Source organism: Phymastichus coffea, unplaced genomic scaffold (assembly GCF_024137745.1).
Source record: "Phymastichus coffea isolate CEN01 unplaced genomic scaffold, Cenicafe_Pcof_1.1 PCOF00110, whole genome shotgun sequence".
NCBI classification, from domain to species: domain Eukaryota; kingdom Metazoa; phylum Arthropoda; class Insecta; order Hymenoptera; family Eulophidae; genus Phymastichus; species Phymastichus coffea.
The window spans coordinates 385,462-406,404 of record NW_026706921.1 but is presented as its reverse complement, the minus strand read 5'-3'; the positions used below and the strand labels follow the sequence as shown (position 1 = coordinate 406,404).

Below are 20,943 nucleotides of genomic sequence, written 5' to 3'. Positions count from 1 at the left end.
TCGCCAACAACAGCCAAAGAGTTATTGAAAGTTACAAATTTATGCTTTTCTAAATACTTTACTTTTTCGTACTCTCAATCTATATTTAATAATAAATTTTGAAGATAGTAATATTTTCTCTCTGCGTTTTATCGGATTTGAGATGGATGCTTCTCTATTTACGGCCGCATCAAAACTATTTTATAATTTTGCTGTTTTTCGTAACATTATTTTTTATTTATTATTGTTTTTAAATATTTCTAATCTTAAATTCATAAAAATGTAATTTATAACATTGAAGTTTCCTTCTATTTTCATCTCTCAGAGAAATGCAGTTTTGAAACGATTGTGTGGTTGTAATTTTAACACTTATAAATTTGTATTTTAATTCCTTTTTTGTCTCGAAAATAATATCGGCAATGTTCACCATCTTCTTTAACATGGTATCCGTCTGCATTGCTAGGATCGCTTGCATCGACTCGCACATACGTCGCAGCTACGTATTTATAACGTGTGAAATGAACTGACAGCGTCCCCCGTAAAATATTGAAGGTGTCGAAGGAAGTCTAATAATTTCCCATCACTGATGACTTTTGTATACAGCAGCTGCATTATTTTTTTTCTCCTGATTTATTATCTCTCAACGAGTTCTTATTATCTTCAACGCTGCATAAAGATGCTCGGGTGATGAGTTCAGAATGATGTACTTGACTTTCAGTGCGAATTTCCAATTGAGACAATCGATTACATGGATGAATTTCATATTTTGGACGTGATCTTGGCTGATGCGAAACGCTGCTGTACCATGCCTAACCAAAGTTGCAGATAATTTAATAACACAAAGTAAATTGCTTCAGTAAATTAAGAAAGAAACAATCTTTAAAATCTACTGTTTTCTATATATACTATTACTGAGTATTGATTGACAATACAATGAATAAAAAGTATTTGAAGTATATATTCGTTATATTTAATAACTGTCGATTTACGCACAAAATTTTTATGTATTCTTGGAACACGGTTTTAAACCATGTTTGAAAGGTCTTACAAGGCCATACGATAAAAATAAGACTGGGTCATGTATAGATAATATTTAAGTTAAAATTGAATACCTTGATTATAAACCTTACAAATTAATAAGTTATACATACCATTACCACATTATTACTTAGTTTCACATACCATATAGAATATGTTTATGGAGTTAATAAATAAAGATTTATTAATTAAAATAAGTTGAACAGGGTAAGTAGTGTAGTAAATTACAATGAAATACAGATTCTTAATACTAGAAATAACTACAGAATTTATTTCAGAGGAAATTAGGAAATGCATTGATATATCTAAAACGAGTAATAGTATCAGATTTAAATGGGTCGAAGATTTTCACTTAGAAGAAATAGATGTCTACAACAGTAATAAATTCGTGTAATCATTAGTGAAATTTTTCTGCTTTAGACTGGTAAAGTTTAATTATTATATATATTTATATAGTTTATTAGTTTATTTATTTACAACTTATATGTTACATTTGGTTTTCATTTCTTATATTATAATTGTGTCTCGTGTCCAGTTTGTGTAATTGATAATGTATGTGTTTTGTGTGTGTGTGTGTGTTTTGTGTATGTGTACGTATGTAGGTGTGTCTGCAACTCTTGCGTTCTCGTCTTCTGCTTCTGTCTGTTCAGCTTTTCTTCCCATTTTTCTGTTGATTAATCTTCTCTTCCTCTCTCTCTCTCTCCGAGATCTACCTTTTCCGTTCTTGTTTTTCTCTTTCTTGCTTATTTTCTTTTCGACTTCTTCCTTTGTTACTTTCTTTTGCCTTTAATTTGCTTTTGCTCTCTTTCTTGCTAATCATTTCACCTGTCTTTCTCCTTATTAGGGCTTTGACACCTTTTTCTCATTTCCTATTGCGCCCTCTGCCTTTCCTTTCCTCAACCTCACTTATTTTCTTTAGTATCTTATAATTTGTCTTCTTGTTTTCCTTTTTCTTTCTCTTCTTCAAATCTTCTTCTTTTCCATTTTTGCTCCTGCATCCAATACCTGCTTCCTTTCGCTTGTGTAGTTGCTAGTACTTGTGTTATGTGTGTGTGTTTTGTGTGTATGTTTGCGTATGTAGATGTGTCTGCGAGTCTTGTGTCTCTGTGTTCTGTTTCCTTCTGTCCTTAGGGTTTTGAAATTTCGTCTTCTTGTTTTTCTTTTTCTTTCTCCTCTTCGTTTCTTCTTCTTTTCTATTTTAGCTCCCTCATCCACGCTATCTTTTCTTTGCTTCCTATTATTATTTTTTCCCATTCTTCCCCATCCTTTTTGCTTTTTTCACATTTTTCTACTATGGGCTTCCAATTTTCTTCCTCTTTCACATCTCATATTTTCTTCTTTTTCCCAATACCTGCTTCCTCTCGTTTCATTACCTAACCTAAACCTTTCCCTTATTTTTAGGTTTTTTATTCTTCCCTCTCCTTGAATTTCCTTTAATCTGTACTTTTTCATTTCTTCTTTCAGTTCTTTCTACTCGTTTATGTATCTTGACCTTTCTAGCTTTTCTTCGAATTCTTTATCTTCTTTTTTCTTTAGCTCTATTCTTATTTCTTCCCAAAACTCTTCTTTCATTTCGTCTCCTTCCTCCCTCTCTATATATTTTACTTTTTTCTAGCCTTCCTCTCTCTCCTCCTTACCCTTTTTATCTTTTTCATTTCTTTCCCTTTTCTTTAATTCTCTCCATGCTTTTTTTTTTTATTGAGTCATCTCTTTCTTCTCTTATTTTGTTTTCATACCTCATTGCTCTTTCTAATGCTGTTTCTTTCATTTCTTGTCTTCCTGTTTCCCATCGTATTAAGTAACTTGGCGTGTTTCTATCTAAACCCAATACCCACTTTATGTATTTTAGTTGTAATCTCTCTATTTCTTCATATCTCTTCCATCCCCAGATTTCTGCTCCATACATAATCACGCTTTTCGCCAGTGCGTTGAACAGGTTCATCCTTAGCTCCCAATTTTCTCTAAATAGTTTTTCTCCTAGCCCCCATAATCTTCCGAGTCCCATATTTATTTTCCCTTCTACCTTCTTTATCAGCTTTTTATTTTCGTTATTCCTGCTTATCACATATCCCAAGTAATTGTACTCTTTAACCATCTCTATCTCCTCACCTTCCCATTCGAATTCTTCTTCCTTTCCCCTTCCTCCTGCTCTCCTGCATTTCATCATCTTTGATTTTCCTACATTTAGCTCTAATCCCCTTTCTTCCAGGTACCTTTTTAATTTTTTCAGCATTGCTTTCATTCCACTTTCACCTTTTGCCATCATTACTATATCATCTGCATATCCTAATGTCCATATTTTCTTCCTTCCTATCACTACCCCTCCTTCTTGCACTTGTTTGATCTTGACTTCTAGGTCAGCGAAGGCAAGATTAAATAGCGTGGTGCTCAAAGGACACCCTTGCCTTACGTTTTTGTAAGTCTCGAACTCCCCAATTATTTATTCTCCAACTTTTACCTTACTTCCTGTTTTCTTATATATTTCTTCTATTCTTTTCCTAATTTTTCTATTTATCCCTTTCTCTTTCATTGTTTCCCATATTTTCTTCCTCTTTATCTTGTCAAAAGCGGTCTTCATGTCGGCAAAGAATACAAACAGTTTTCCTCCTTTTTCCCTTATTTCCTTCTCTATTATTGTTTTTAATACATATATTGCGTCCATTGTTCCTCTTTTCTTCCTGAATCCCATCTGCGTATCGCTTAGTGTTTCTTTAGCTTCTAGTTCTCTTTCCAGCTTTTTGATAAGATAGTACTAAGCGAAATAGCTATAGTGTTACAACAATTGAACAGTAAGCAATCTGTAGTTCTAACGTTTGAACAAGGGTTCTCGTTTCTAAATTCTAATGATATTTACTACGTTTGCTTTTCTGACACGTTTTGAATGAATTACTAACGAAACATACTTACAGTTCTCAATATTTTTTAATTATTACTTTCGGAAAGCTTGAACACTCGCTCGTAACTAATTAAAATAACCGAAAAAGTAGGTGTTAAGATTTATTTAATTTAAAAAAGGAGCTATTAAGTGAATTTATCTCAGCACTAAACTACAACGTTACAACGTGCTCTATAAAGTAATAAAAAGGCTGATTTGACGTTCATGTGCATTTATTATTCTGACACTATTTATCTCGGTTAATTAACTTATAACTTTCCTCGTGACATAAAATACCATGGATTATATATTAATTATTGACCGTGAGTCCGCTGGAGCGCTACCGCAGCCTTACGCCGAGGCGTCTTCTTTTGATTAAGGCTACACTTTCCGATGTGTCGGGCCCTCGAATTTTATGATTGATTTCGATAGCAAAAATCCTCAGGAACACGCAGGAGCAAGAATTAAAAAAATATATACTTTTTGAGATATTAGCAATTGTTTAAACAAAAAGTCGAAAAAAATTTTTTATTGTTTATTGTTGTAATTATTTCGAAATTTTAAGGCATTATAAGTATTTTCAAAAAAATCCGACTTCGATATCTTTATTAGTTTTTAAAATACAGCCGTTTAAAAATTTTGTATCATTTTTCTTTAATTGTTAATAACTTTTGATATAATTAATGTATCGTCATCAAAATTTGGGAAAAATCTCACTTTCATATGTACAATAATTGTACCAAATTAAAAAAAATCCGTAACCTAAGGGTTATAAGTCAATCGAAATAGCCAAGAATAACCCTTATATACAAAGTTGAATGAAAATAGATATGTAAAAAGTAATTATTATAAAGCAACAATTTTCAGTTGACAGCTTACAATTATTTTTGAGAAAAGATGCATAGCTATAATGTAGTTTAAGTCGATCGTACGAGTTTGGGACACAAACTTATCAAATACTCAACTTAAAAAAATTTTTTCGTAGATGAATATTTCGATTCAATAGTTTAATATTTATATAATTAAAACTAATTATCATATAACGGACTGTATACATGGCTTATAATTGCAAAGTCAGTTTAATTTTAATGAGTTTATTCGTTCAACAATTTAAAAATACATCAAGTACAACCGAATTATCGAAGAACATTAAAAGTGACATTTTCGTTGCATAGTGACTCGTCGCAACGATTAATGCCATTTAATTGGAATCCAACATACGTCAAACTCATTATCGTCCAGCTCTCATCGTTGATGTGTTTCGGAATACATCCTCTACCCAAAGAAACTTTGGCACTAGTAATATTAGCTGTAATAATAAAATTGAAACATACACCAATAAAAAATGACCGATTTCAATTTAGTTGCAAACCAAATGTACTCACTTATCGAATATGTTGTACATTGATATTTGATAAAATTTAGATCTAATTGATCTGCGGAATAAAATTTTTATATAAATTACGTGCAGAAATGTTACTATTAATTATCTTACTACAGCGGACATAATTATCACGACAGGACACGTTTTGTCAATGTCAGTGTAGTCGATATTCCTTTAATTCTTATACTGACTTATTTTTAGTTATATTTTAATATTCCTATAATCGTTTCTTTGGTTTCTGTAACTTAATTACTAGAAACAAAAAGTTTTGCTTGTCTTATTTGCATCATTTGCCATAGGTACAAGCTACCACTCACACCTCGCTAAGAAGATGAAGTTTATATGCGAGTAGCCTACGAGTGCTTCGAAATCTATTGACAAGAAAGGTACATAAAAAATAAATCACTGCGTAAAACCGAAATTGTTTTCAAATAACTTTTCTTTGCTGCGGGCAACTAGTGCAATTTCTATAAATAATTTCAATAAATTGTGATTTCTATTGTAACTCCAAAATTCATTTTTACATATAATAATTATGTTCCTAGGCCAGGAAAATATTGGTAAGTCCGTGGCAGGTGTTTGTCAAACGCGTACTATGGGCTTCTCTATTACACGGAAGTTGTGCGTATACTATTTTTTGTCCATCAAGGCCTAAATTAGTCGGTACCGATCGAGCCACGGCCGGGAAAATGCTACTTTCGGACCGCTGGACAAAACGGCTACGTATTAAGTGACTACTTGCTTAATAACTTAGTTAATAAAATTTGTTTACTGTACTGAAGAGTAATTTATGCTATACTGGTAGTATTAATGGATTTCTATGAGTAAATTTAATTATTATACATTTAATAACTGTTATAAACTTACTTAATCCGTCAGAGAAGGTAGAAAACAGAGGCGGAAATTTCTTATCTTTAGCTGGGTCTCTCAAGTTACATTTCGCGATAAATTTTTGCTGCGCAGGTTTTGCTATGCAGTCTTCATCGAATTCGGAAAAGCAATCGTAACATTCAAGGGTTGAGACTGAAAAGCAAACAAAATCATCAGACATTATCGTTGATTTCAGAAATATTTGTTATTTAATTGACTGGTTCGAGACAGAAAACAGAAAAATACAAATTCTTACACACTCATATCGTTGGCTTACCTTGATTTATTATAAACAGAATAACGACAGAGAAGAATATTGAATTCTGAGCAATCTTTTGTGAGTTGAACATCATACTTTTTCAATGAAATCCAGAATGGAGTGAAGCGATTAGTGTTCAGTTAGCTATATACCTCTATACTCCCCAACTTATCAGTTTATTGTGTAATTTATCGCGTGATATAAAGGTATGGTTGAAAATTATAGCGATGAAGTAAGCCCTCTTGAAGTGATTATTGATTAAGTCGATTAAAGTTTATGATTAGAGGGAATTTTGTAGTAAAAGGATGCCAAGCGTACCATTGCTGTATTCGTTTATCACGTAATCAGTTTGCTTGCGTTTCGACACTGATATATATATATGTATATAAGTGTATTACTGGGACTGGGGTTTTTTATGCCGGATAAGTACATATGTTAGCTTTCCTGATTAAAAAGTAAGATTTCACTTAATCTCTTAGTCAGAATTTTTACTTATATTACGCACACACCACTAACCCTAGTCTAATTTAAGTACAAAACATAAGCCTTCATCTCCAGGTGAAATTATTAATAAAATGTCTCCTTTTCTTACTATTACGTAGTAATTGAACACCATCTAAATAACAATTCTTAATGTACTCTAACTACTCTGTATTGTTAGCAAAGGCTTTCCATTGTAAATCCAAAAACAATAATATAAATCAAAGACAGGTTGAAAACTGCGTCCAGGCAAAGAGGTCACTGATCAATAAGTAGCGGATAAATAGAGGGCACCGTTCAGTATATGATGGATGAAAATATCGTATTCAGAAACGATGAAGGACAAGTGGATGCATGACGTATAGAGGATACTAAAAGAATTCAATGATGATATGTAATAATTAAATTTTTAATTATCGAATATGATTTTAGTTTTTAAATACAGTTAATTTTTGTTCTTAAAGATTAATTAAATTTGTTAATTCTAATATGTTACTTAAAATTGAGGGTTTAGGTAGGAAAACGAAAAAAAAATGTTAATTACTTTTATATTATGTACTCAATATCTTCGTGTATTAAATGATGCTTCTTCAAGATCCTTTTTTTATGCATTTATTAGAAGCGGCATAAAGATTTTCAGCTGAAATCTTTCACGTTATACATGCATACTTAATGCAATCCAATCGCTTGCACTTTTTCGGATGTTAATTAATTATATAATATTTTTTATTACGCACCTGATTAAGGCTAAACTTACACGCAATAAAATCTTTTTGTTAATTATTATTATTATTGTTATTTTACTCAAAACGCATCTCTATATCTTGTAAATAAAATAGCTCATAAATTTTGATTATATGGCTTTCAGATGTTATTTACCTATACATTAAAATCCACCTGTCGATTTGCAAAAGTGGGTTTCCAACAACAAGTTATTTCATTGATACTTATGGTAATAGTACTTATGATAGAAAAGAAATTTGATAACGGTTAACGGATATATGAGATCTCCTGACGTTGATTAAAGCGTTCTGTCGAAGCAGCATGGATAAATAATAGCACTTTTCGGAAAATCATTGAGATATAATAGCTGGCGTGCAAAAAAAATTACTTCCCATCCAACGTTTAGCCCTATCGCTAATATTTTCCTTTGTTAGAAGACTTGGCGATAGAAAAGATAGCTTTTTATATATGCAAATTGACTGGCGATTCTGCGATACCGTAATTTTTCTTCATTGGTTATGCTTGTAGGCCCGTTAATATTCTATAGTGAAAGGCTTGGCCAATGCTGGTCATAGTACAAAGAACTCTCATAGCGTGTAGAGATAGAGAAGCTATATTCAGAGATTATAATCTATTTTATTTTCCTTCGAAATATTACTAATCTCATATATAAACAATGGTTAAGGAAAATCCCTCATGTAATTAAAACAACACTCTTGAAAATTTCAACGTTTCGCCATAAATTCATCTTCAAATTTCAACGTTTCGCCATAAATTCATATCAGATTTTATATCTCTGACTTTTCGGTTTGTTTCTGATTAGTAAAAATATTTTATTAATTAACATTACTATGACTTAGGTTTTCTATAGTTGTGAGTACGAATGATTTTATTATTATTGTTAGATGTGTACTGTAGTGTTATGATCATGTCGATTTGTTTATAAAAAAGTTTTTAATTGTTCATAATTTTTTTTTTTAATAAAGTTTTCCTGAAGAGGCCATGAATTTATGGCGAAACGTTGAAATTTTCAAGAGTGTTGTTTTAATTACATGAGGGATTTTCCTTAACCATTGTTTATATATGAGATTAGTATATTCAGAGATATCCAATATGCCAGATACAGTATATTATAGTGGACTTTTTTTCATTGACATTATTGATATTTTTAGCTCTTTATTTTGTCTATCTTTGCACTAGATTATCATTCCTAAAATTCAACAAGTAAGTGATTTTTAGTTGAATTTGATAATATGCATTTGATCAAAACAAATTAAGTTTCTTCATCGAGACGATGTGAAGCTGCTGATCAAGGTATGAGAACTTAATTATATTCAATTTCGATAGACGTTAAGTCTTTCTTACTGTTCATCAAAGAAGAAAAGATGACTTTCATATAAATCTTTGTCATTTCACTTAAATTTCACGTAAAATGTTAGAAAATCAAATGGAAAATAATATGTTTGAGAAATTATTCAATGTTGAAAGGCTATAATCAATTACGAATAATATTGGTAAGTATGGTTCAACAATTAAAAATTTAGTATCTTATGCGTAGAATCACAGTTTACGTCATTTCACAAATGCCACTTTTAAAAATTTTGAAAGATTAACTTTTCATAAAGTAGGTGTTGTATTTTATTTATCAATAAAGAATTAATCAGTGATGTATTATTCTAGCCCTTGTTGATTTTTTTTTATTTACTCCAAGATTATTTACAATCTGTCTCTTACATTGGAACAATAAGCAAATATGATTACTATTATGATAAGTTAACATTCAGCATAGATATTCAGTAGAATACTCCAGTGGGTATTCTGTTTTTATTTTTAGCTTGTATGTATATGAGATGGATTTTAATATATTTATATCTTCATCGATTTGTGTTTCTCGAGTCTAGTGGAAGTGATCCTTGTCTTAAGAAGTTTGCCGATAAGTTTATTAAGATGGTTTTGCAATTTGGTATTGTATTTTTCGTAAAACATTTTGAGTTTTTCTTTTACTAATGATATTTGTAAATCGTTTCGGATGATGTAGTTTGGTATGAACCATGGAGTTCGCATGATGTTTCGTAGGATTTTTTATTGAAATCTTTCCAGAATTTCAATATTTGAGTTCAGAGCGGTCCTTCATAGATGAATGCCATACGGCCAGATTGGTTTAATTATTGCTGTCTTGAGCAGTATTTTGTTTTCATTTGTAAGCTCTGATTTTCCTTCAATGAGCTAGTAAATTTTCGATTTCAGTATTAGTTGCTTGCGTTTTCTAAATATGTACTTTTTCCATGTAAGCTTCTGATCTCGATGAATTTTTAAGTACTTGACATTACTACTTTGTGGTATATGTTTGTCATTAAGTTTAATAAGTTGACCAGTATCTCTTCTAAGTGTGAAAGGCGTATGTGTTGATTTGTTTTATTTACTTTAATTCTCCATGAGTTTAATCAATTATGTAGATAATTTTATATTACTTTCGTTACTATTATTGCCTTCGAATGCAATGTGAAAATGGTTGTGTCGTCTGCATAGGTTACTGTTGTGATATTTGGGAACCTTGACAAATCAGTGGTGAATAACAAATATAATTTTGACCCTAGCACGTTACCTTACGGTACTCCTGCTTTAAAATAGGAATAACAAATTCAAAAGAGTATTCGTAAAAAAATCAAATACCTTATAAATTATTTTTCTAGTCCCTGCGAGGGTACTATATTTATTTTAATCTTACACATTCAAATATCAAATTCTCGATTTGGAATAAAAAATAATTAGAATAATTCCAAAGTATAACCTCTTGCTTTTACAAAACGATTTACTCGCTGACAGTTTAATTAAATAAGTGTTAGAACAATATCAATGCAGCCTATTGTTCTTTACTTTCATTATCTTCAAAATGATCCGTATCGATTATAATGCATGGAATTTTTAGTATACCATGATATGTACGCTGATTTGCCACTACATAGCAGTATATCACGTGATTACATCTCAGCCAATCAGGTCACAAATAAAATGCTTCAACATGGTATCCATAACTTTTTTATAAGGGGAATTACCACTACATAGCAGTATATCACGTGATTACATCTCAGCCAATCAGGTCACAAATAAAATGCTTCAACATGGCATCTATAACTTTTTTATAAGGGAAATTACGAGTTGGTAACGTAAAAGAAAAATAAAGGTTTCACTGATTAGTCAAGTGAAAAATTGTCAAGAATCATTTTTAGAACAAATTATCTTCCAAAAATGTAATTTAATTAGTTTTTTACATTTTCGAAAAAATACGCTCTTCTATTTATCTCCCACCTTTTATTTTTAAGTTGATGACAACATGAAGATAAATAAATAAATAAAATATCATGGTAGCTTTAATAATAATTCAAAAAACTATTCCAGCTCATTCAAAAAGTAATTGGTTGTATTTTTTGTTTCATCCGATGAAATGGGAAAAACGTAACGCGAAAGCGCTCTCTTTTATGTGCTAGTATCTCACATCAATATGATGAAGTATAAAAAATCGGATAGATTGCTAGATATACCTGATCAAGAGGCGATAAGATTCTATAATAGTCGCTATTTTGTTATCAATAAAAATATGCTAAAATATATGGGACTATGGCCTTACCAAAACCAGGTACAAAAAGTTTTCATTCGAATTGTTCTTTCATGTGTGATCATCATTTCAACCGTACCACAAGTAAGTAAACTACATTTTACAACATGTATTATATTTATTAGACATCTACTAAGATATTTTAACTTAGGTTATCTGTGTTGTGACAATGAAAAAAAATATAGAGAGAATAATTGTTGCTATTGGAACAATAGTTTATATTTTTGGGATTGGTGCAAAATTTTTTGGAATGATTTTCACAGAATCCAAGGTAATTTAATTAAGTAAAGGTTCAATGGGGTTAATCTCAAGACCGTTATAATTATTTTTCGTTTTAGTTAAAGTTTCTATATAAAAATATAGTACAGAATTGGAATATGTTAGAAAATAAAAGTGAAAAACATATCCTTGAAAAATCTTCCGAGGTGGGAAGGTTATTAACACTAGCTTATGTTGGTTAGATCTTTCATTGAATAAATGTATTGTGCTTAATTTTGATATATTTCATAAAAACAATATTGAACTAATATCGTTCTAGGGTATATGGTGAACGCTGGAATAATTTTTGTAACTTTACCACTAACTCACCACATGTACGATATTATTTGGCCTTTAGCTAATGCATCTCGAGCGCCAGTATTTATACTTGATGGAGAGTATTTTGTAGATAAAAAGCAATATTATTATTATATCTATATATTTGAAGCTTGCACTGTGCTTACATCTATACCTTTGTTCAGTGCGGTCGATTCTACTTATGCTGTTTGTATTCAGCAGTGCGTTGGTTTATTAGATGTAGTTAAGTAAGTGATCTGAATCAGTACATATATTGCGTACGATAGAAGTAACAGTCTTGTCGCGAAAGACCTTTTTCAGACTGATATGGTACACAAACGTTTATCAAGGGCGCAAACTTTATAACTCGAGCCTTTTCAGCTTCCATTGCTGAACCGTGCTAATGAAATTTCTAAAATATCTGAATTGTTATTTGTAGGTTACGTTTGAAACTTGCAACAAAACAAAGTGAAAAATTTGATTCAACTATTTATCCTATCAAAGATGCCTCGTATCGAGCAATTAGCAAATCTGCAGAACTGCACGAAAACGTTTTAAAGTTAAGTCTATTTAATAACATCATCGTTAGCCTGTCTAATATAACTACTTACTGAAATATCAAATTCGCGCTTTAAATTGAAGAATAAGATGGTTTAACGAGTGATTGTGAATATTGATTATAGTTTTGGTCAGGTTTTGGAATCATCATATTCTTCAACATTTCTATTCGTCATAATTGGCAATGTATTAGTACTAGCAGCAGGAGCAGTAAATGTAAATGAACATGATAAAACTACTAAATATTTTGATAAACTTTCAAGTGAAATTACATATCTCTTTTTTTAGATTCTCTTCAATTTGAACAATCCAGTTTTATTGCTTAGATTTATTTTTCTTAACATTGGATTTACTATACACATGTTTTATCTGAGCTGGCCGGGTCAGAAGATGATTGACGGGAGCAATGATATTTTTTATGCAGCGTACGTATTAAATAATTCTAACACATGGAAGTAGTAAATAATAATTTACCAAGCAATCTACTTTTTAGTTACAATAATCAATGGTACGAATGCTCAGTCGCAAGCCAAAACCTTTTGAAGTTCATCATGCGTCGAACCTTAAAACCTTTTTATTTGACCGCCGGTGGATTTTATATTATGAATTTTGAGAATTTCATAGTGGTATATATTACATTTGTATTTTACTTTTATTTACTTTAATGATCGATATCATTTAATTCCTATAAATTTATCATTTGATGAAGCTTTTGAAATCATCGATGTCATATATTACAGTATTCGCATCGTTCAATAATTGATTCCTGGATTCGGTCTGTATCTACACTAATATTTGTATCACAATGCTCACTAATTTATCCTTGCAAAAAGTCAATTATTCAATGGGGTTGATAATAATTATTTATGTCAACTATTTATTATTGCAGTTAATCTATGGGGCTAAGTATAAGATCAGATTTATACTATACAGACAAACATATAAATCGTGTCTGCTATATGCAAATATGTGGGAATGTGTTCATGGAATTTTAACCATTAAGGAGCGTGACGTCACTATATGCCGAATTTTCTCAATAATTTACATGAAATTTTGCAAAAACATTAAATAAGTACTTTTATAATGAACGAAAACCCTCTTCTTATACTTATAAATGCGTAGAAATCGTATTTGTAAGTTTTAAGCAAATTCAATGGTTAAAAATTGGCAAAAATTCATTGAGAATGTTCAATGGTTAATAAAATTGTTAATATTATTTAATCAAGCGATTCAACTGTGCGTATTCGTAAAAGACAATTTAATCTTCCCAAAGCACGAATTTGTTCTATTGGTAGCCAACTACCAATAAAAGGTATAAATAAATGAATAATTAATAATTCTGTGTAACAAATTAAAATACCTTGCGAGATAAAAAGTTCGACCTGTACGTACAGGGAAAATTGTCAAATGTATAAAATACATTACACGATTTTATATTAACAATTAAAAGTCTTGCAAATGTTTTATTATTTATAATTCAAATTCTATTGTTTAAACTGAAAAACGAAAGCCAACAGTATGTTCTACAAGTTAAAAGCTATCTTTTGATATAAAGTAAACCTATAATTTTATTGAAAATTTTGCGATATTAACTAAACAAACTTTACTTCTAAATAATTATTATAGAGATTTTTTTCAGATTCTGTATGTATGTCATAATTATCGGCATTATTAATTTAGAGTTTTAAAAGTAAAATAAAATGTCTAGCATGGTTGGATTTTGCGTTAATAAATAAATAAATAAAGTTTGCGCCCAAAATGCGGACTCTTGCGCGTTCCAAGGCATGAGATCCATTTCTGCCTTTCCTTTTTTTTTGGCTAATCCTAAATGTATTCTTATATTTAGAGGAGTATATGCAATCTTTCCTTTACCACATCAAAGAGTCAGAATCTAACTCTTGGGAGTGATATCACCGGAGCTAATAGCGTCTTGGGACCATGTCCTTCACGAACCTCTCTCAGCTCTAGTGGTATTATGCTGGCTGATCCCAGCATAAGTACTAAAGGAAATTAGAATTTTGCGAGGTACATCAGGAGTTAGCGTTGAGACCGCGAAGTTTTAGTGTAATTAATAACAAAAGTGGATGGAAGTATCAGGACGGTGTGCGAGTCGCTATGGCCTGTGAGCTATATGAACTGTGGGCTAAGCTAAGAAAAAGTGCCCAGCGATGCATTTAGTTGAGACATTCGTACACTAGGCGTGGGTGAATTTGCAACCCGGAAAATTAAAAATTGAAAATAAGCTAGGTTGTTTGATTACCATTGTAACCGACCCATGTTAGATCACAGTTTTTATTTATTAAGATGTAAGGTTATGCTTTAAGCAGAAATGGCTACAGTAGCTAGAAATGGTTACAGTGGTGTTCAAACGACCTAGCTTATTTTCAATTTTCAATTTCCCGGGTCGCGAAGTAACCCACGTGTAGCTAGACAAAAGCGGCGAACAGTTGACTTCAGACTATACATACATTCGTGGCCGGTGAATAACTAGGTTTGTTCGTCGTCTCTCACATTGAGCTTTTCAATGCGTGTGTTCGAAATGGAGGGTTTGTTAAAATTTTAGCTATAATGTTGGCTATATTGGTCAACGTTGCTATGACAATAATGTACACATACATACAGTTGCCGGACATTGATTCTGTTTACATTTAAAAATTTCAAGTGTTAGTTGGCCGATCTGGATTTTAATGAATAAATGAATAATATAATAGTATAACTAGTTAAAAAGTAAATATATGTATTAATATGTGTTAGAGATGTTGAATATCAAAGGAAAACAATGTTTATTCAATTGAAAATCATCAACCTCACCACTAGACTGTTTTCAAATAAATAGTATTTATTTTATCCCATTTAATATTGTATAAAGAATATGATACTTTGGGGTTCTTATCAGAAATAAACTAAGGAGAGGAGATAAGAAGATTATTATTAGGACTTTCTCTTACAAATGATATTTGTAGGGATATACATGAATTTGCACTGGTTCTGTTTAAAAAGCTTGTCAAGCAAATTTGATAGCTGTAATTGGTGCTTGACCAAACTATTGTAAAACTAAGTGCTTGTAAAAATTGTTCAAGGGTCTTGTACTTGATCAAGGAATATTTAAAACCAAGTTATAAGAAGCACTTGTTTTTACAGATCTTGTTGTTTGAGCTTTAATTGATGGTAACTATCGAATTTGTATGGGAATGGCTACCAACTAAAAATCAGTTGAAGGATTACATCTATGCATTTCAAGTGATATGTACGTATTCAGTGACAGTGATTGGAATCTACAAGTATCTTGATATAGCTACAATGAAAGCTCGACCAAGTATATCAATAGTGCTTTCCAAGATTTGATTATGAGCATTTCTGGATATAAAGGTACTATTTTCTTGAGAAAATGTGTACTAGCACTTGGTTCCAGAGCATATTATGATGGAGAAAGTTTGAATAATCTTCTTTGTCTCCTCTCCTTAATTTATCCTGTGTAATATCCTTAAAAGAACCACAAAGTATCATATTTTTTATACAATATTAAATAGGATAAAATAAATACTACTTATCTGCAAAAATAGTTTAGTAGTGGGGTTGATGATTTTTAATTGAATCTTAATTTTTTCCTTCGATATTCAACATCTTTAATATACACATATATTTATTTTTAAACTAGTTATATTATTGTATTATTCATTTATTCATTAAAATCCAGACCTGCAAACTGACATTTTGAAATGGGTGAATCAATGTCCGGCGACTGTACATGGTTGTCATAGCAACGTTGATTAATGTAGCCAATTTTACGGCAAAAATTCTTAAGGGGCCCTTCATTCGGGACACACCCAGAGAAATGTGACGACGAATAGACCTTATTCACCGGCCACGAATGTATACATAGTCTGAAGTGAACTGCTTGCCACTTTTGTCTAGCTGTAGCTACGAATGTGTCCTGTGGCTTGTGATCTGATCTGTGATTATGAATAGAGTTTAAATAATATAACCTTAACTCTCTGATAGGCAGTTTTTACGTTAAATGTATGTTTTTGAAATTCTTCTTTTCATAAATGTTTGACATTTTATTTAAGTGAATAATATCACATTAAAAACCATGAAGAAACCAATTGAAGCAGTTATTGAAGATGTGATTATTCAACCAGATAAAATTCAACCTATCATAGGTATGTAGGTTCTTATTTAGATATATTGGTTTTAATTTTTGATTAAGTCTATTTTGATTGATGCAATAATGCTCCATGAAAGATATATAGAATTATATTATAAATTTTATAGTTAACTTTCAAAACGGATATCTGAAAGATGAGGAAACACAGAAAATGAAATCTGGATTATACAATGATGAAAAAAAGAAAAAAACCGTTTTAGCAATGTCAAATGGTCAAGTGGTTTATAAAGGATACAGACCTGACCTTAACAAAGAATTAACTTACACAATGTTAGCTGTCCATAATAAAAAAACTGGTAAAGTCAGATTAATACAAGCTGAACGATGGGATGTTGCTCCAGTACTTGATCAGCATGTTGAAGACAATAATGATGATAATGTTGATCAAATTGTTGCTCTAAATAAGCAATTTGGTTCTAAAAAAGCAAAACGCAGAACTGAACAATATGAAAAAATGAAAATCAATATAGATAGTGTTCTTAAAGAGCAGTTGGAAAAAACTGTATCAAGTGAGTTACATTTTCAGGTCTCAAATATTTTATTTAATTTACCACTTAACTAACAATTATTTATTTTTTTCTATAGATGTTGAAATAGAAAGACAAGATCTTGAACCTATTGCTAAAGATGACTTTATTAATGGTGTGCATTTACCTCCATGTAATAAAGATGCTCCTAATGAATCATTAATTTATAATATTGAAGATATTGTACCAAAGAATATTCTAGAAACCCTTTATGATAGAGCAACTGAATTATTAACCGAAGAAGTAAATGAGTAAGTTATTATTACCTTTTCATCTATATAAATCAACTATTTTGTATTTCAGAAATTACCTAAATTTTCATTCATTTGACTTATTTTAGTAAACCAGAATTTTTCTTGACAACTGTGCAAAAAGTTAAAAATGACCCAAAAGGTACTGAAAAACTTGCAATATTATTGTACATAGAAGCAGTATCATCTTGGCTCAATATTCCATTGAAAATGGCAAAAAAGAATGATATGAACTTATGCCCTTATTCTGACGATGTGCATAGATACGTTATTGAAACATATAGTCTAAATAGTGCTAATGGGAGGTAACTGATAATTTCTTTGACAAGATTGAAAATAAACTTTCATATAAATGTTGTTACCAACATTTTTTAATATTTCAGACAAAGACCGAACACTATAAGAGATAAGGGACTCATCCACTGTATAATATTGGGTCTTATAACGTGGAATTTCAAGTTAAATTTAGAGCTTTTCTCAACAATTTTCTCATTTCGTCTAAGTCTCAAAAAATTGTTTGAGTTGGCAAGATGGATTCATGCAGTACCTCTTAAAGATGACAAAAATACTGTAATTCTCAAAGTACCTCTACCAGCACCATTAACTAAACCTATGCATAGGAAGAAAATAAATCATTAATATTGGATTGTTTTATGTTTGAAAACGCTAGTGTAAGTTATGTACATTTGTAATAAATTTTTGAATAATATCTTTAAATAAGCAAATTGTTAGTTTATTCACACTTCCGAAAGAGGTAAAACGTACTTTTATTGGCTCTTTGAATTATCATCCTAAACAAGGAGTTGTTTGATTACTAAAGATTACAATTACTTTCAAAATCAAGGTTACACATTTTCTTCCATTAAATTTAAATAATCTTCATTTGGCATCATTTAGTTAATGAAAAAAAGCTTGATTTCAAAACCGGCAAAAAACGGCCAGTATTATAGGTTAGGATCATGACGGCCATATTTGAGCTGCTAAGGAGGGAAGGAGTTGGTCGATACTGCTCACAAGTGCTCCACACGGTCCAACGGCAGCAAACGACACTGGCCTCAAAGAAATCCAGAATGGTAAGATACTGATGTTGTTTGTTGATTGAATTATTAATAATAACGAAAATAGAAACTATAAATAACAGTAATTGTTTATGTATAATATTTAAATTTGATTCTTTAGTTTAAACCAAAATTTTCGTTGGATATTCCAACAAGTGGCTGCGCATGTTTTTACTTCATTCATAATCGATATCTCTTTCGCAAGAAGGCAAAAAGTGAAAGGCTTGCGGTGATAAAAGAATACATTCAAAATAGTTAGAAATCAATTTTTCAATAAATATTTGTATAATTATTGTATATTTATAAATGCAAGGTTCATTAATTAGCAAATTTCGTATTTGCTGTATTAAAATGGGTGTTGCCCGTGAGTTTGATTTTAACGGGATTTAGGATCCTAATGCCCTATCAACTATTGTGACCTTCAACAACCTTTATGTAATAATATATGTATTTAATGTAAAAGTGAAAATTAATGATATAATAACACTTTCGCAACAAGCGACTATAACTTTGCTACTTCATTTGATTTCGCGTGCATAATTATTTTTATATTATTATTTTTAAATATAACTACTTTTTCTTATTGAATTGAAAAATGGAAACAACTGAATTGAAAAATTATGTTTTCGATTGATTATAATCCAATTAATCTTGAATTATTAATATCAAACTAAACATGAAAGTTGACATGAAAAGAAAATTTAATAAAGGACCGATTCAAGTACATCGAGGCGAAATCTCATATATGCGATGGATTGTTAATTTTGTAATAAATTTCGCTTAACCGTTTTTAACATTTAGCTTTACCAATGGTAAGGAGTTTTTAAAAAGATTATATATATTGATCTATGGTAAATTAATTTAGTTATGGGTATAGCTAAGGCAATAGTATAACTATATTGAAATTGTTATTACATATGCAATCGTATTTAATCGAAATTCTTCCATGAATGATTTTATGTTTTAGCCTAAACTAACTTTAGAAGATAGAGAGAAGGACATCAAACCATTGGTGTCCAACGGCTGGGTCATTCAAGATAACAGAGATGCTCTGTACAAAGAGTTTGCTTTTAAGAATTTCAATCAGGTAATTTTTGTAAAAACATTTTCTTTTGTATGTATCTTATTAATTGTATTATATGATTTTCAGGCGTTTGGTTTTATGACGAGAATTGCTATGCAAGCTGAAAAAATGGATCATCATCCTGAATGGTACAATGTTTACAATAAAGTTAACATCACGCTGTCGTCTCACGACGTCAACGGTTTATCTCAGCGCGACGTGAAACTTGCAAACTTCATCGAGAAGGCTGCCAAATTTGTTAATGAATAAATTTTTGCATATATTTTTTTACTTTGTTGAACGTCAACAGAAAATGAAACCAATTTGATGTCTTTGCGACAATAAATAGATTTATCATGTGAGAATATGAAAGCAGCATAATTTAATCAGCATAAACTATAATGAATCTTTAGAAAGTACATTTCATTTTCTTGTATCCAATAAAGTCGGAGCCGTATAATTAAGTTCTTTATATGATTCTGATATTTCTATTTGAAATACATATGAATTGAAAATATTCTGTTATTTATTGGTGAAAATGTAGTTTTTCAAGCGTTTAATTTAAATAAGTAAAACAAAACTACAGAATTGTTGAAGGAGCGTGTAAATTCTCATTAAGTTTCTATTTTGGCTTGCTATGAACACAAGAATGAAAACTGTCTGCGTGAAGTGTCAGAAAAAGAAGGCACGGCGGAGAGGAAAACTGTCGCGAAGATGTAAGCAAAGTAATCAAGTCTAAAAAGAGGAGAGAAACAATAGAAAGAAAAATCGTTGAAAAAAAAGGAATGAAAATTAGGTCGGTGAAAAGAAAGGAGCCAAAAAATCAATGCCAGACTGCAGTACCAGTGCTCCATTACCCGTCGTACGTTATATACCACTACACCTATGCTCGTGATCTGCAAGCTCTCTTTCCCTCTCTCTTGCTGCAAGCGCAATTTCATCGCTTCTTTTCTAGTGCTTCTAAATAGTAGCCGATGCATTTGCGATTTTCTCCTGTAGATATCGAGAAACGAGGAAAATCATTTACCGGAAAGCTAATGCATTTTGCGTAGCCAAGTTGAGTTATTGCATTATTACGCGATATTTACTCGAAATATAGCATCGCTTCTAAGAATACGTGAGCACCGTTTAATTTGAGCATTTTTTTTTAATTCGCGTTTAATTAAATTTTTAATTATCGCGTCTCTGGAAAAAATATCCTATTTAAAAACTATGACCTATTTTCTGCAGAAATACCGCGGAAAATGTTCCACCGCTGGAAGTGATGGGAAACTTTGTGGCGAGAAATTGTATACTGTTCTTCACATTTCCCATTCTTTCGTAATTTTTTTTCACAGCACAATTAAGAAAAAGTAATCTCTACGAGCCTTGCAAAATCACACGTTAAGTTTTCTTTGACCCAAAAACTTCGCTGAAGTCGCGTCTATATCATTTTCTAGCGAGCGACCAATCGAAAAGCAATTCACCCCGCAAATTGTTAGCAAGTTTAGTCGCGGTTGGCGTCAGCGAACTTTTCGTTGCTGATTTTCGTGCGAAATA

General features: G+C 31.0%; 4 protein-coding genes across 6 annotated transcripts; 3 read left to right on the top strand and 1 right to left on the bottom strand.

The window, feature by feature from the left end:
• Positions 1 to 5,002: 5,002 nt before the first annotated feature.
• LOC131670396 (uncharacterized) lies at positions 5,003 to 6,562 on the bottom strand. Its single transcript, XM_058945967.1, has 4 exons — positions 6,424 to 6,562; positions 6,144 to 6,299; positions 5,278 to 5,328; positions 5,003 to 5,201 (listed from the first exon to the last, which is right to left on the bottom strand). Exons 1-4 carry the CDS (start codon positions 6,497 to 6,499, stop codon positions 5,029 to 5,031), a joined length of 456 nt encoding a protein of 151 aa, XP_058801950.1. The 5' UTR covers positions 6,500 to 6,562; the 3' UTR covers positions 5,003 to 5,028.
• A 2,251-nt stretch (positions 6,563 to 8,813) lies between these two features.
• Positions 8,814 to 13,945, top strand: LOC131670393 (uncharacterized). The gene is made up of 11 exons (XM_058945962.1): positions 8,814 to 8,922; positions 11,008 to 11,308; positions 11,376 to 11,495; positions 11,563 to 11,680; positions 11,763 to 12,027; positions 12,219 to 12,338; positions 12,463 to 12,553; positions 12,626 to 12,762; positions 12,831 to 12,963; positions 13,047 to 13,112; positions 13,227 to 13,945. Exons 2-10 carry the CDS (start codon positions 11,111 to 11,113, stop codon positions 13,098 to 13,100), a joined length of 1,236 nt encoding a protein of 411 aa, XP_058801945.1. The 5' UTR covers positions 8,814 to 8,922; positions 11,008 to 11,110; the 3' UTR covers positions 13,101 to 13,112; positions 13,227 to 13,945.
• A 2,064-nt stretch (positions 13,946 to 16,009) lies between these two features.
• Positions 16,010 to 18,006, top strand: LOC131670399 (uncharacterized). Its single transcript, XM_058945975.1, has 5 exons — positions 16,010 to 16,500; positions 16,613 to 17,014; positions 17,091 to 17,283; positions 17,373 to 17,588; positions 17,667 to 18,006. Exons 1-5 carry the CDS (start codon positions 16,431 to 16,433, stop codon positions 17,920 to 17,922), a joined length of 1,137 nt encoding a protein of 378 aa, XP_058801958.1. The 5' UTR covers positions 16,010 to 16,430; the 3' UTR covers positions 17,923 to 18,006.
• A 25-nt stretch (positions 18,007 to 18,031) lies between these two features.
• On the top strand, positions 18,032 to 19,925 carry LOC131670400 (probable pterin-4-alpha-carbinolamine dehydratase). 3 transcript variants are annotated; one of them, XM_058945976.1, is made up of 4 exons: positions 18,032 to 18,127; positions 18,226 to 18,356; positions 19,309 to 19,428; positions 19,492 to 19,924. In XM_058945976.1, the coding sequence occupies exons 2-4, from the start codon at positions 18,243 to 18,245 to the stop codon at positions 19,672 to 19,674; spliced, it is 417 nt and encodes a 138-aa protein (XP_058801959.1). In that variant the 5' UTR covers positions 18,032 to 18,127; positions 18,226 to 18,242; the 3' UTR covers positions 19,675 to 19,924. The 3 variants fall into 3 exon arrangements, with proteins under 3 accessions (XP_058801959.1, XP_058801960.1, XP_058801961.1); XM_058945977.1 differs by having other exon boundaries at positions 18,040 to 18,127; positions 18,195 to 18,356; positions 19,492 to 19,925; XM_058945978.1 differs by having other exon boundaries at positions 18,058 to 18,127; positions 18,234 to 18,356; positions 19,492 to 19,925.
• Positions 19,926 to 20,943: the final 1,018 nt, after the last annotated feature.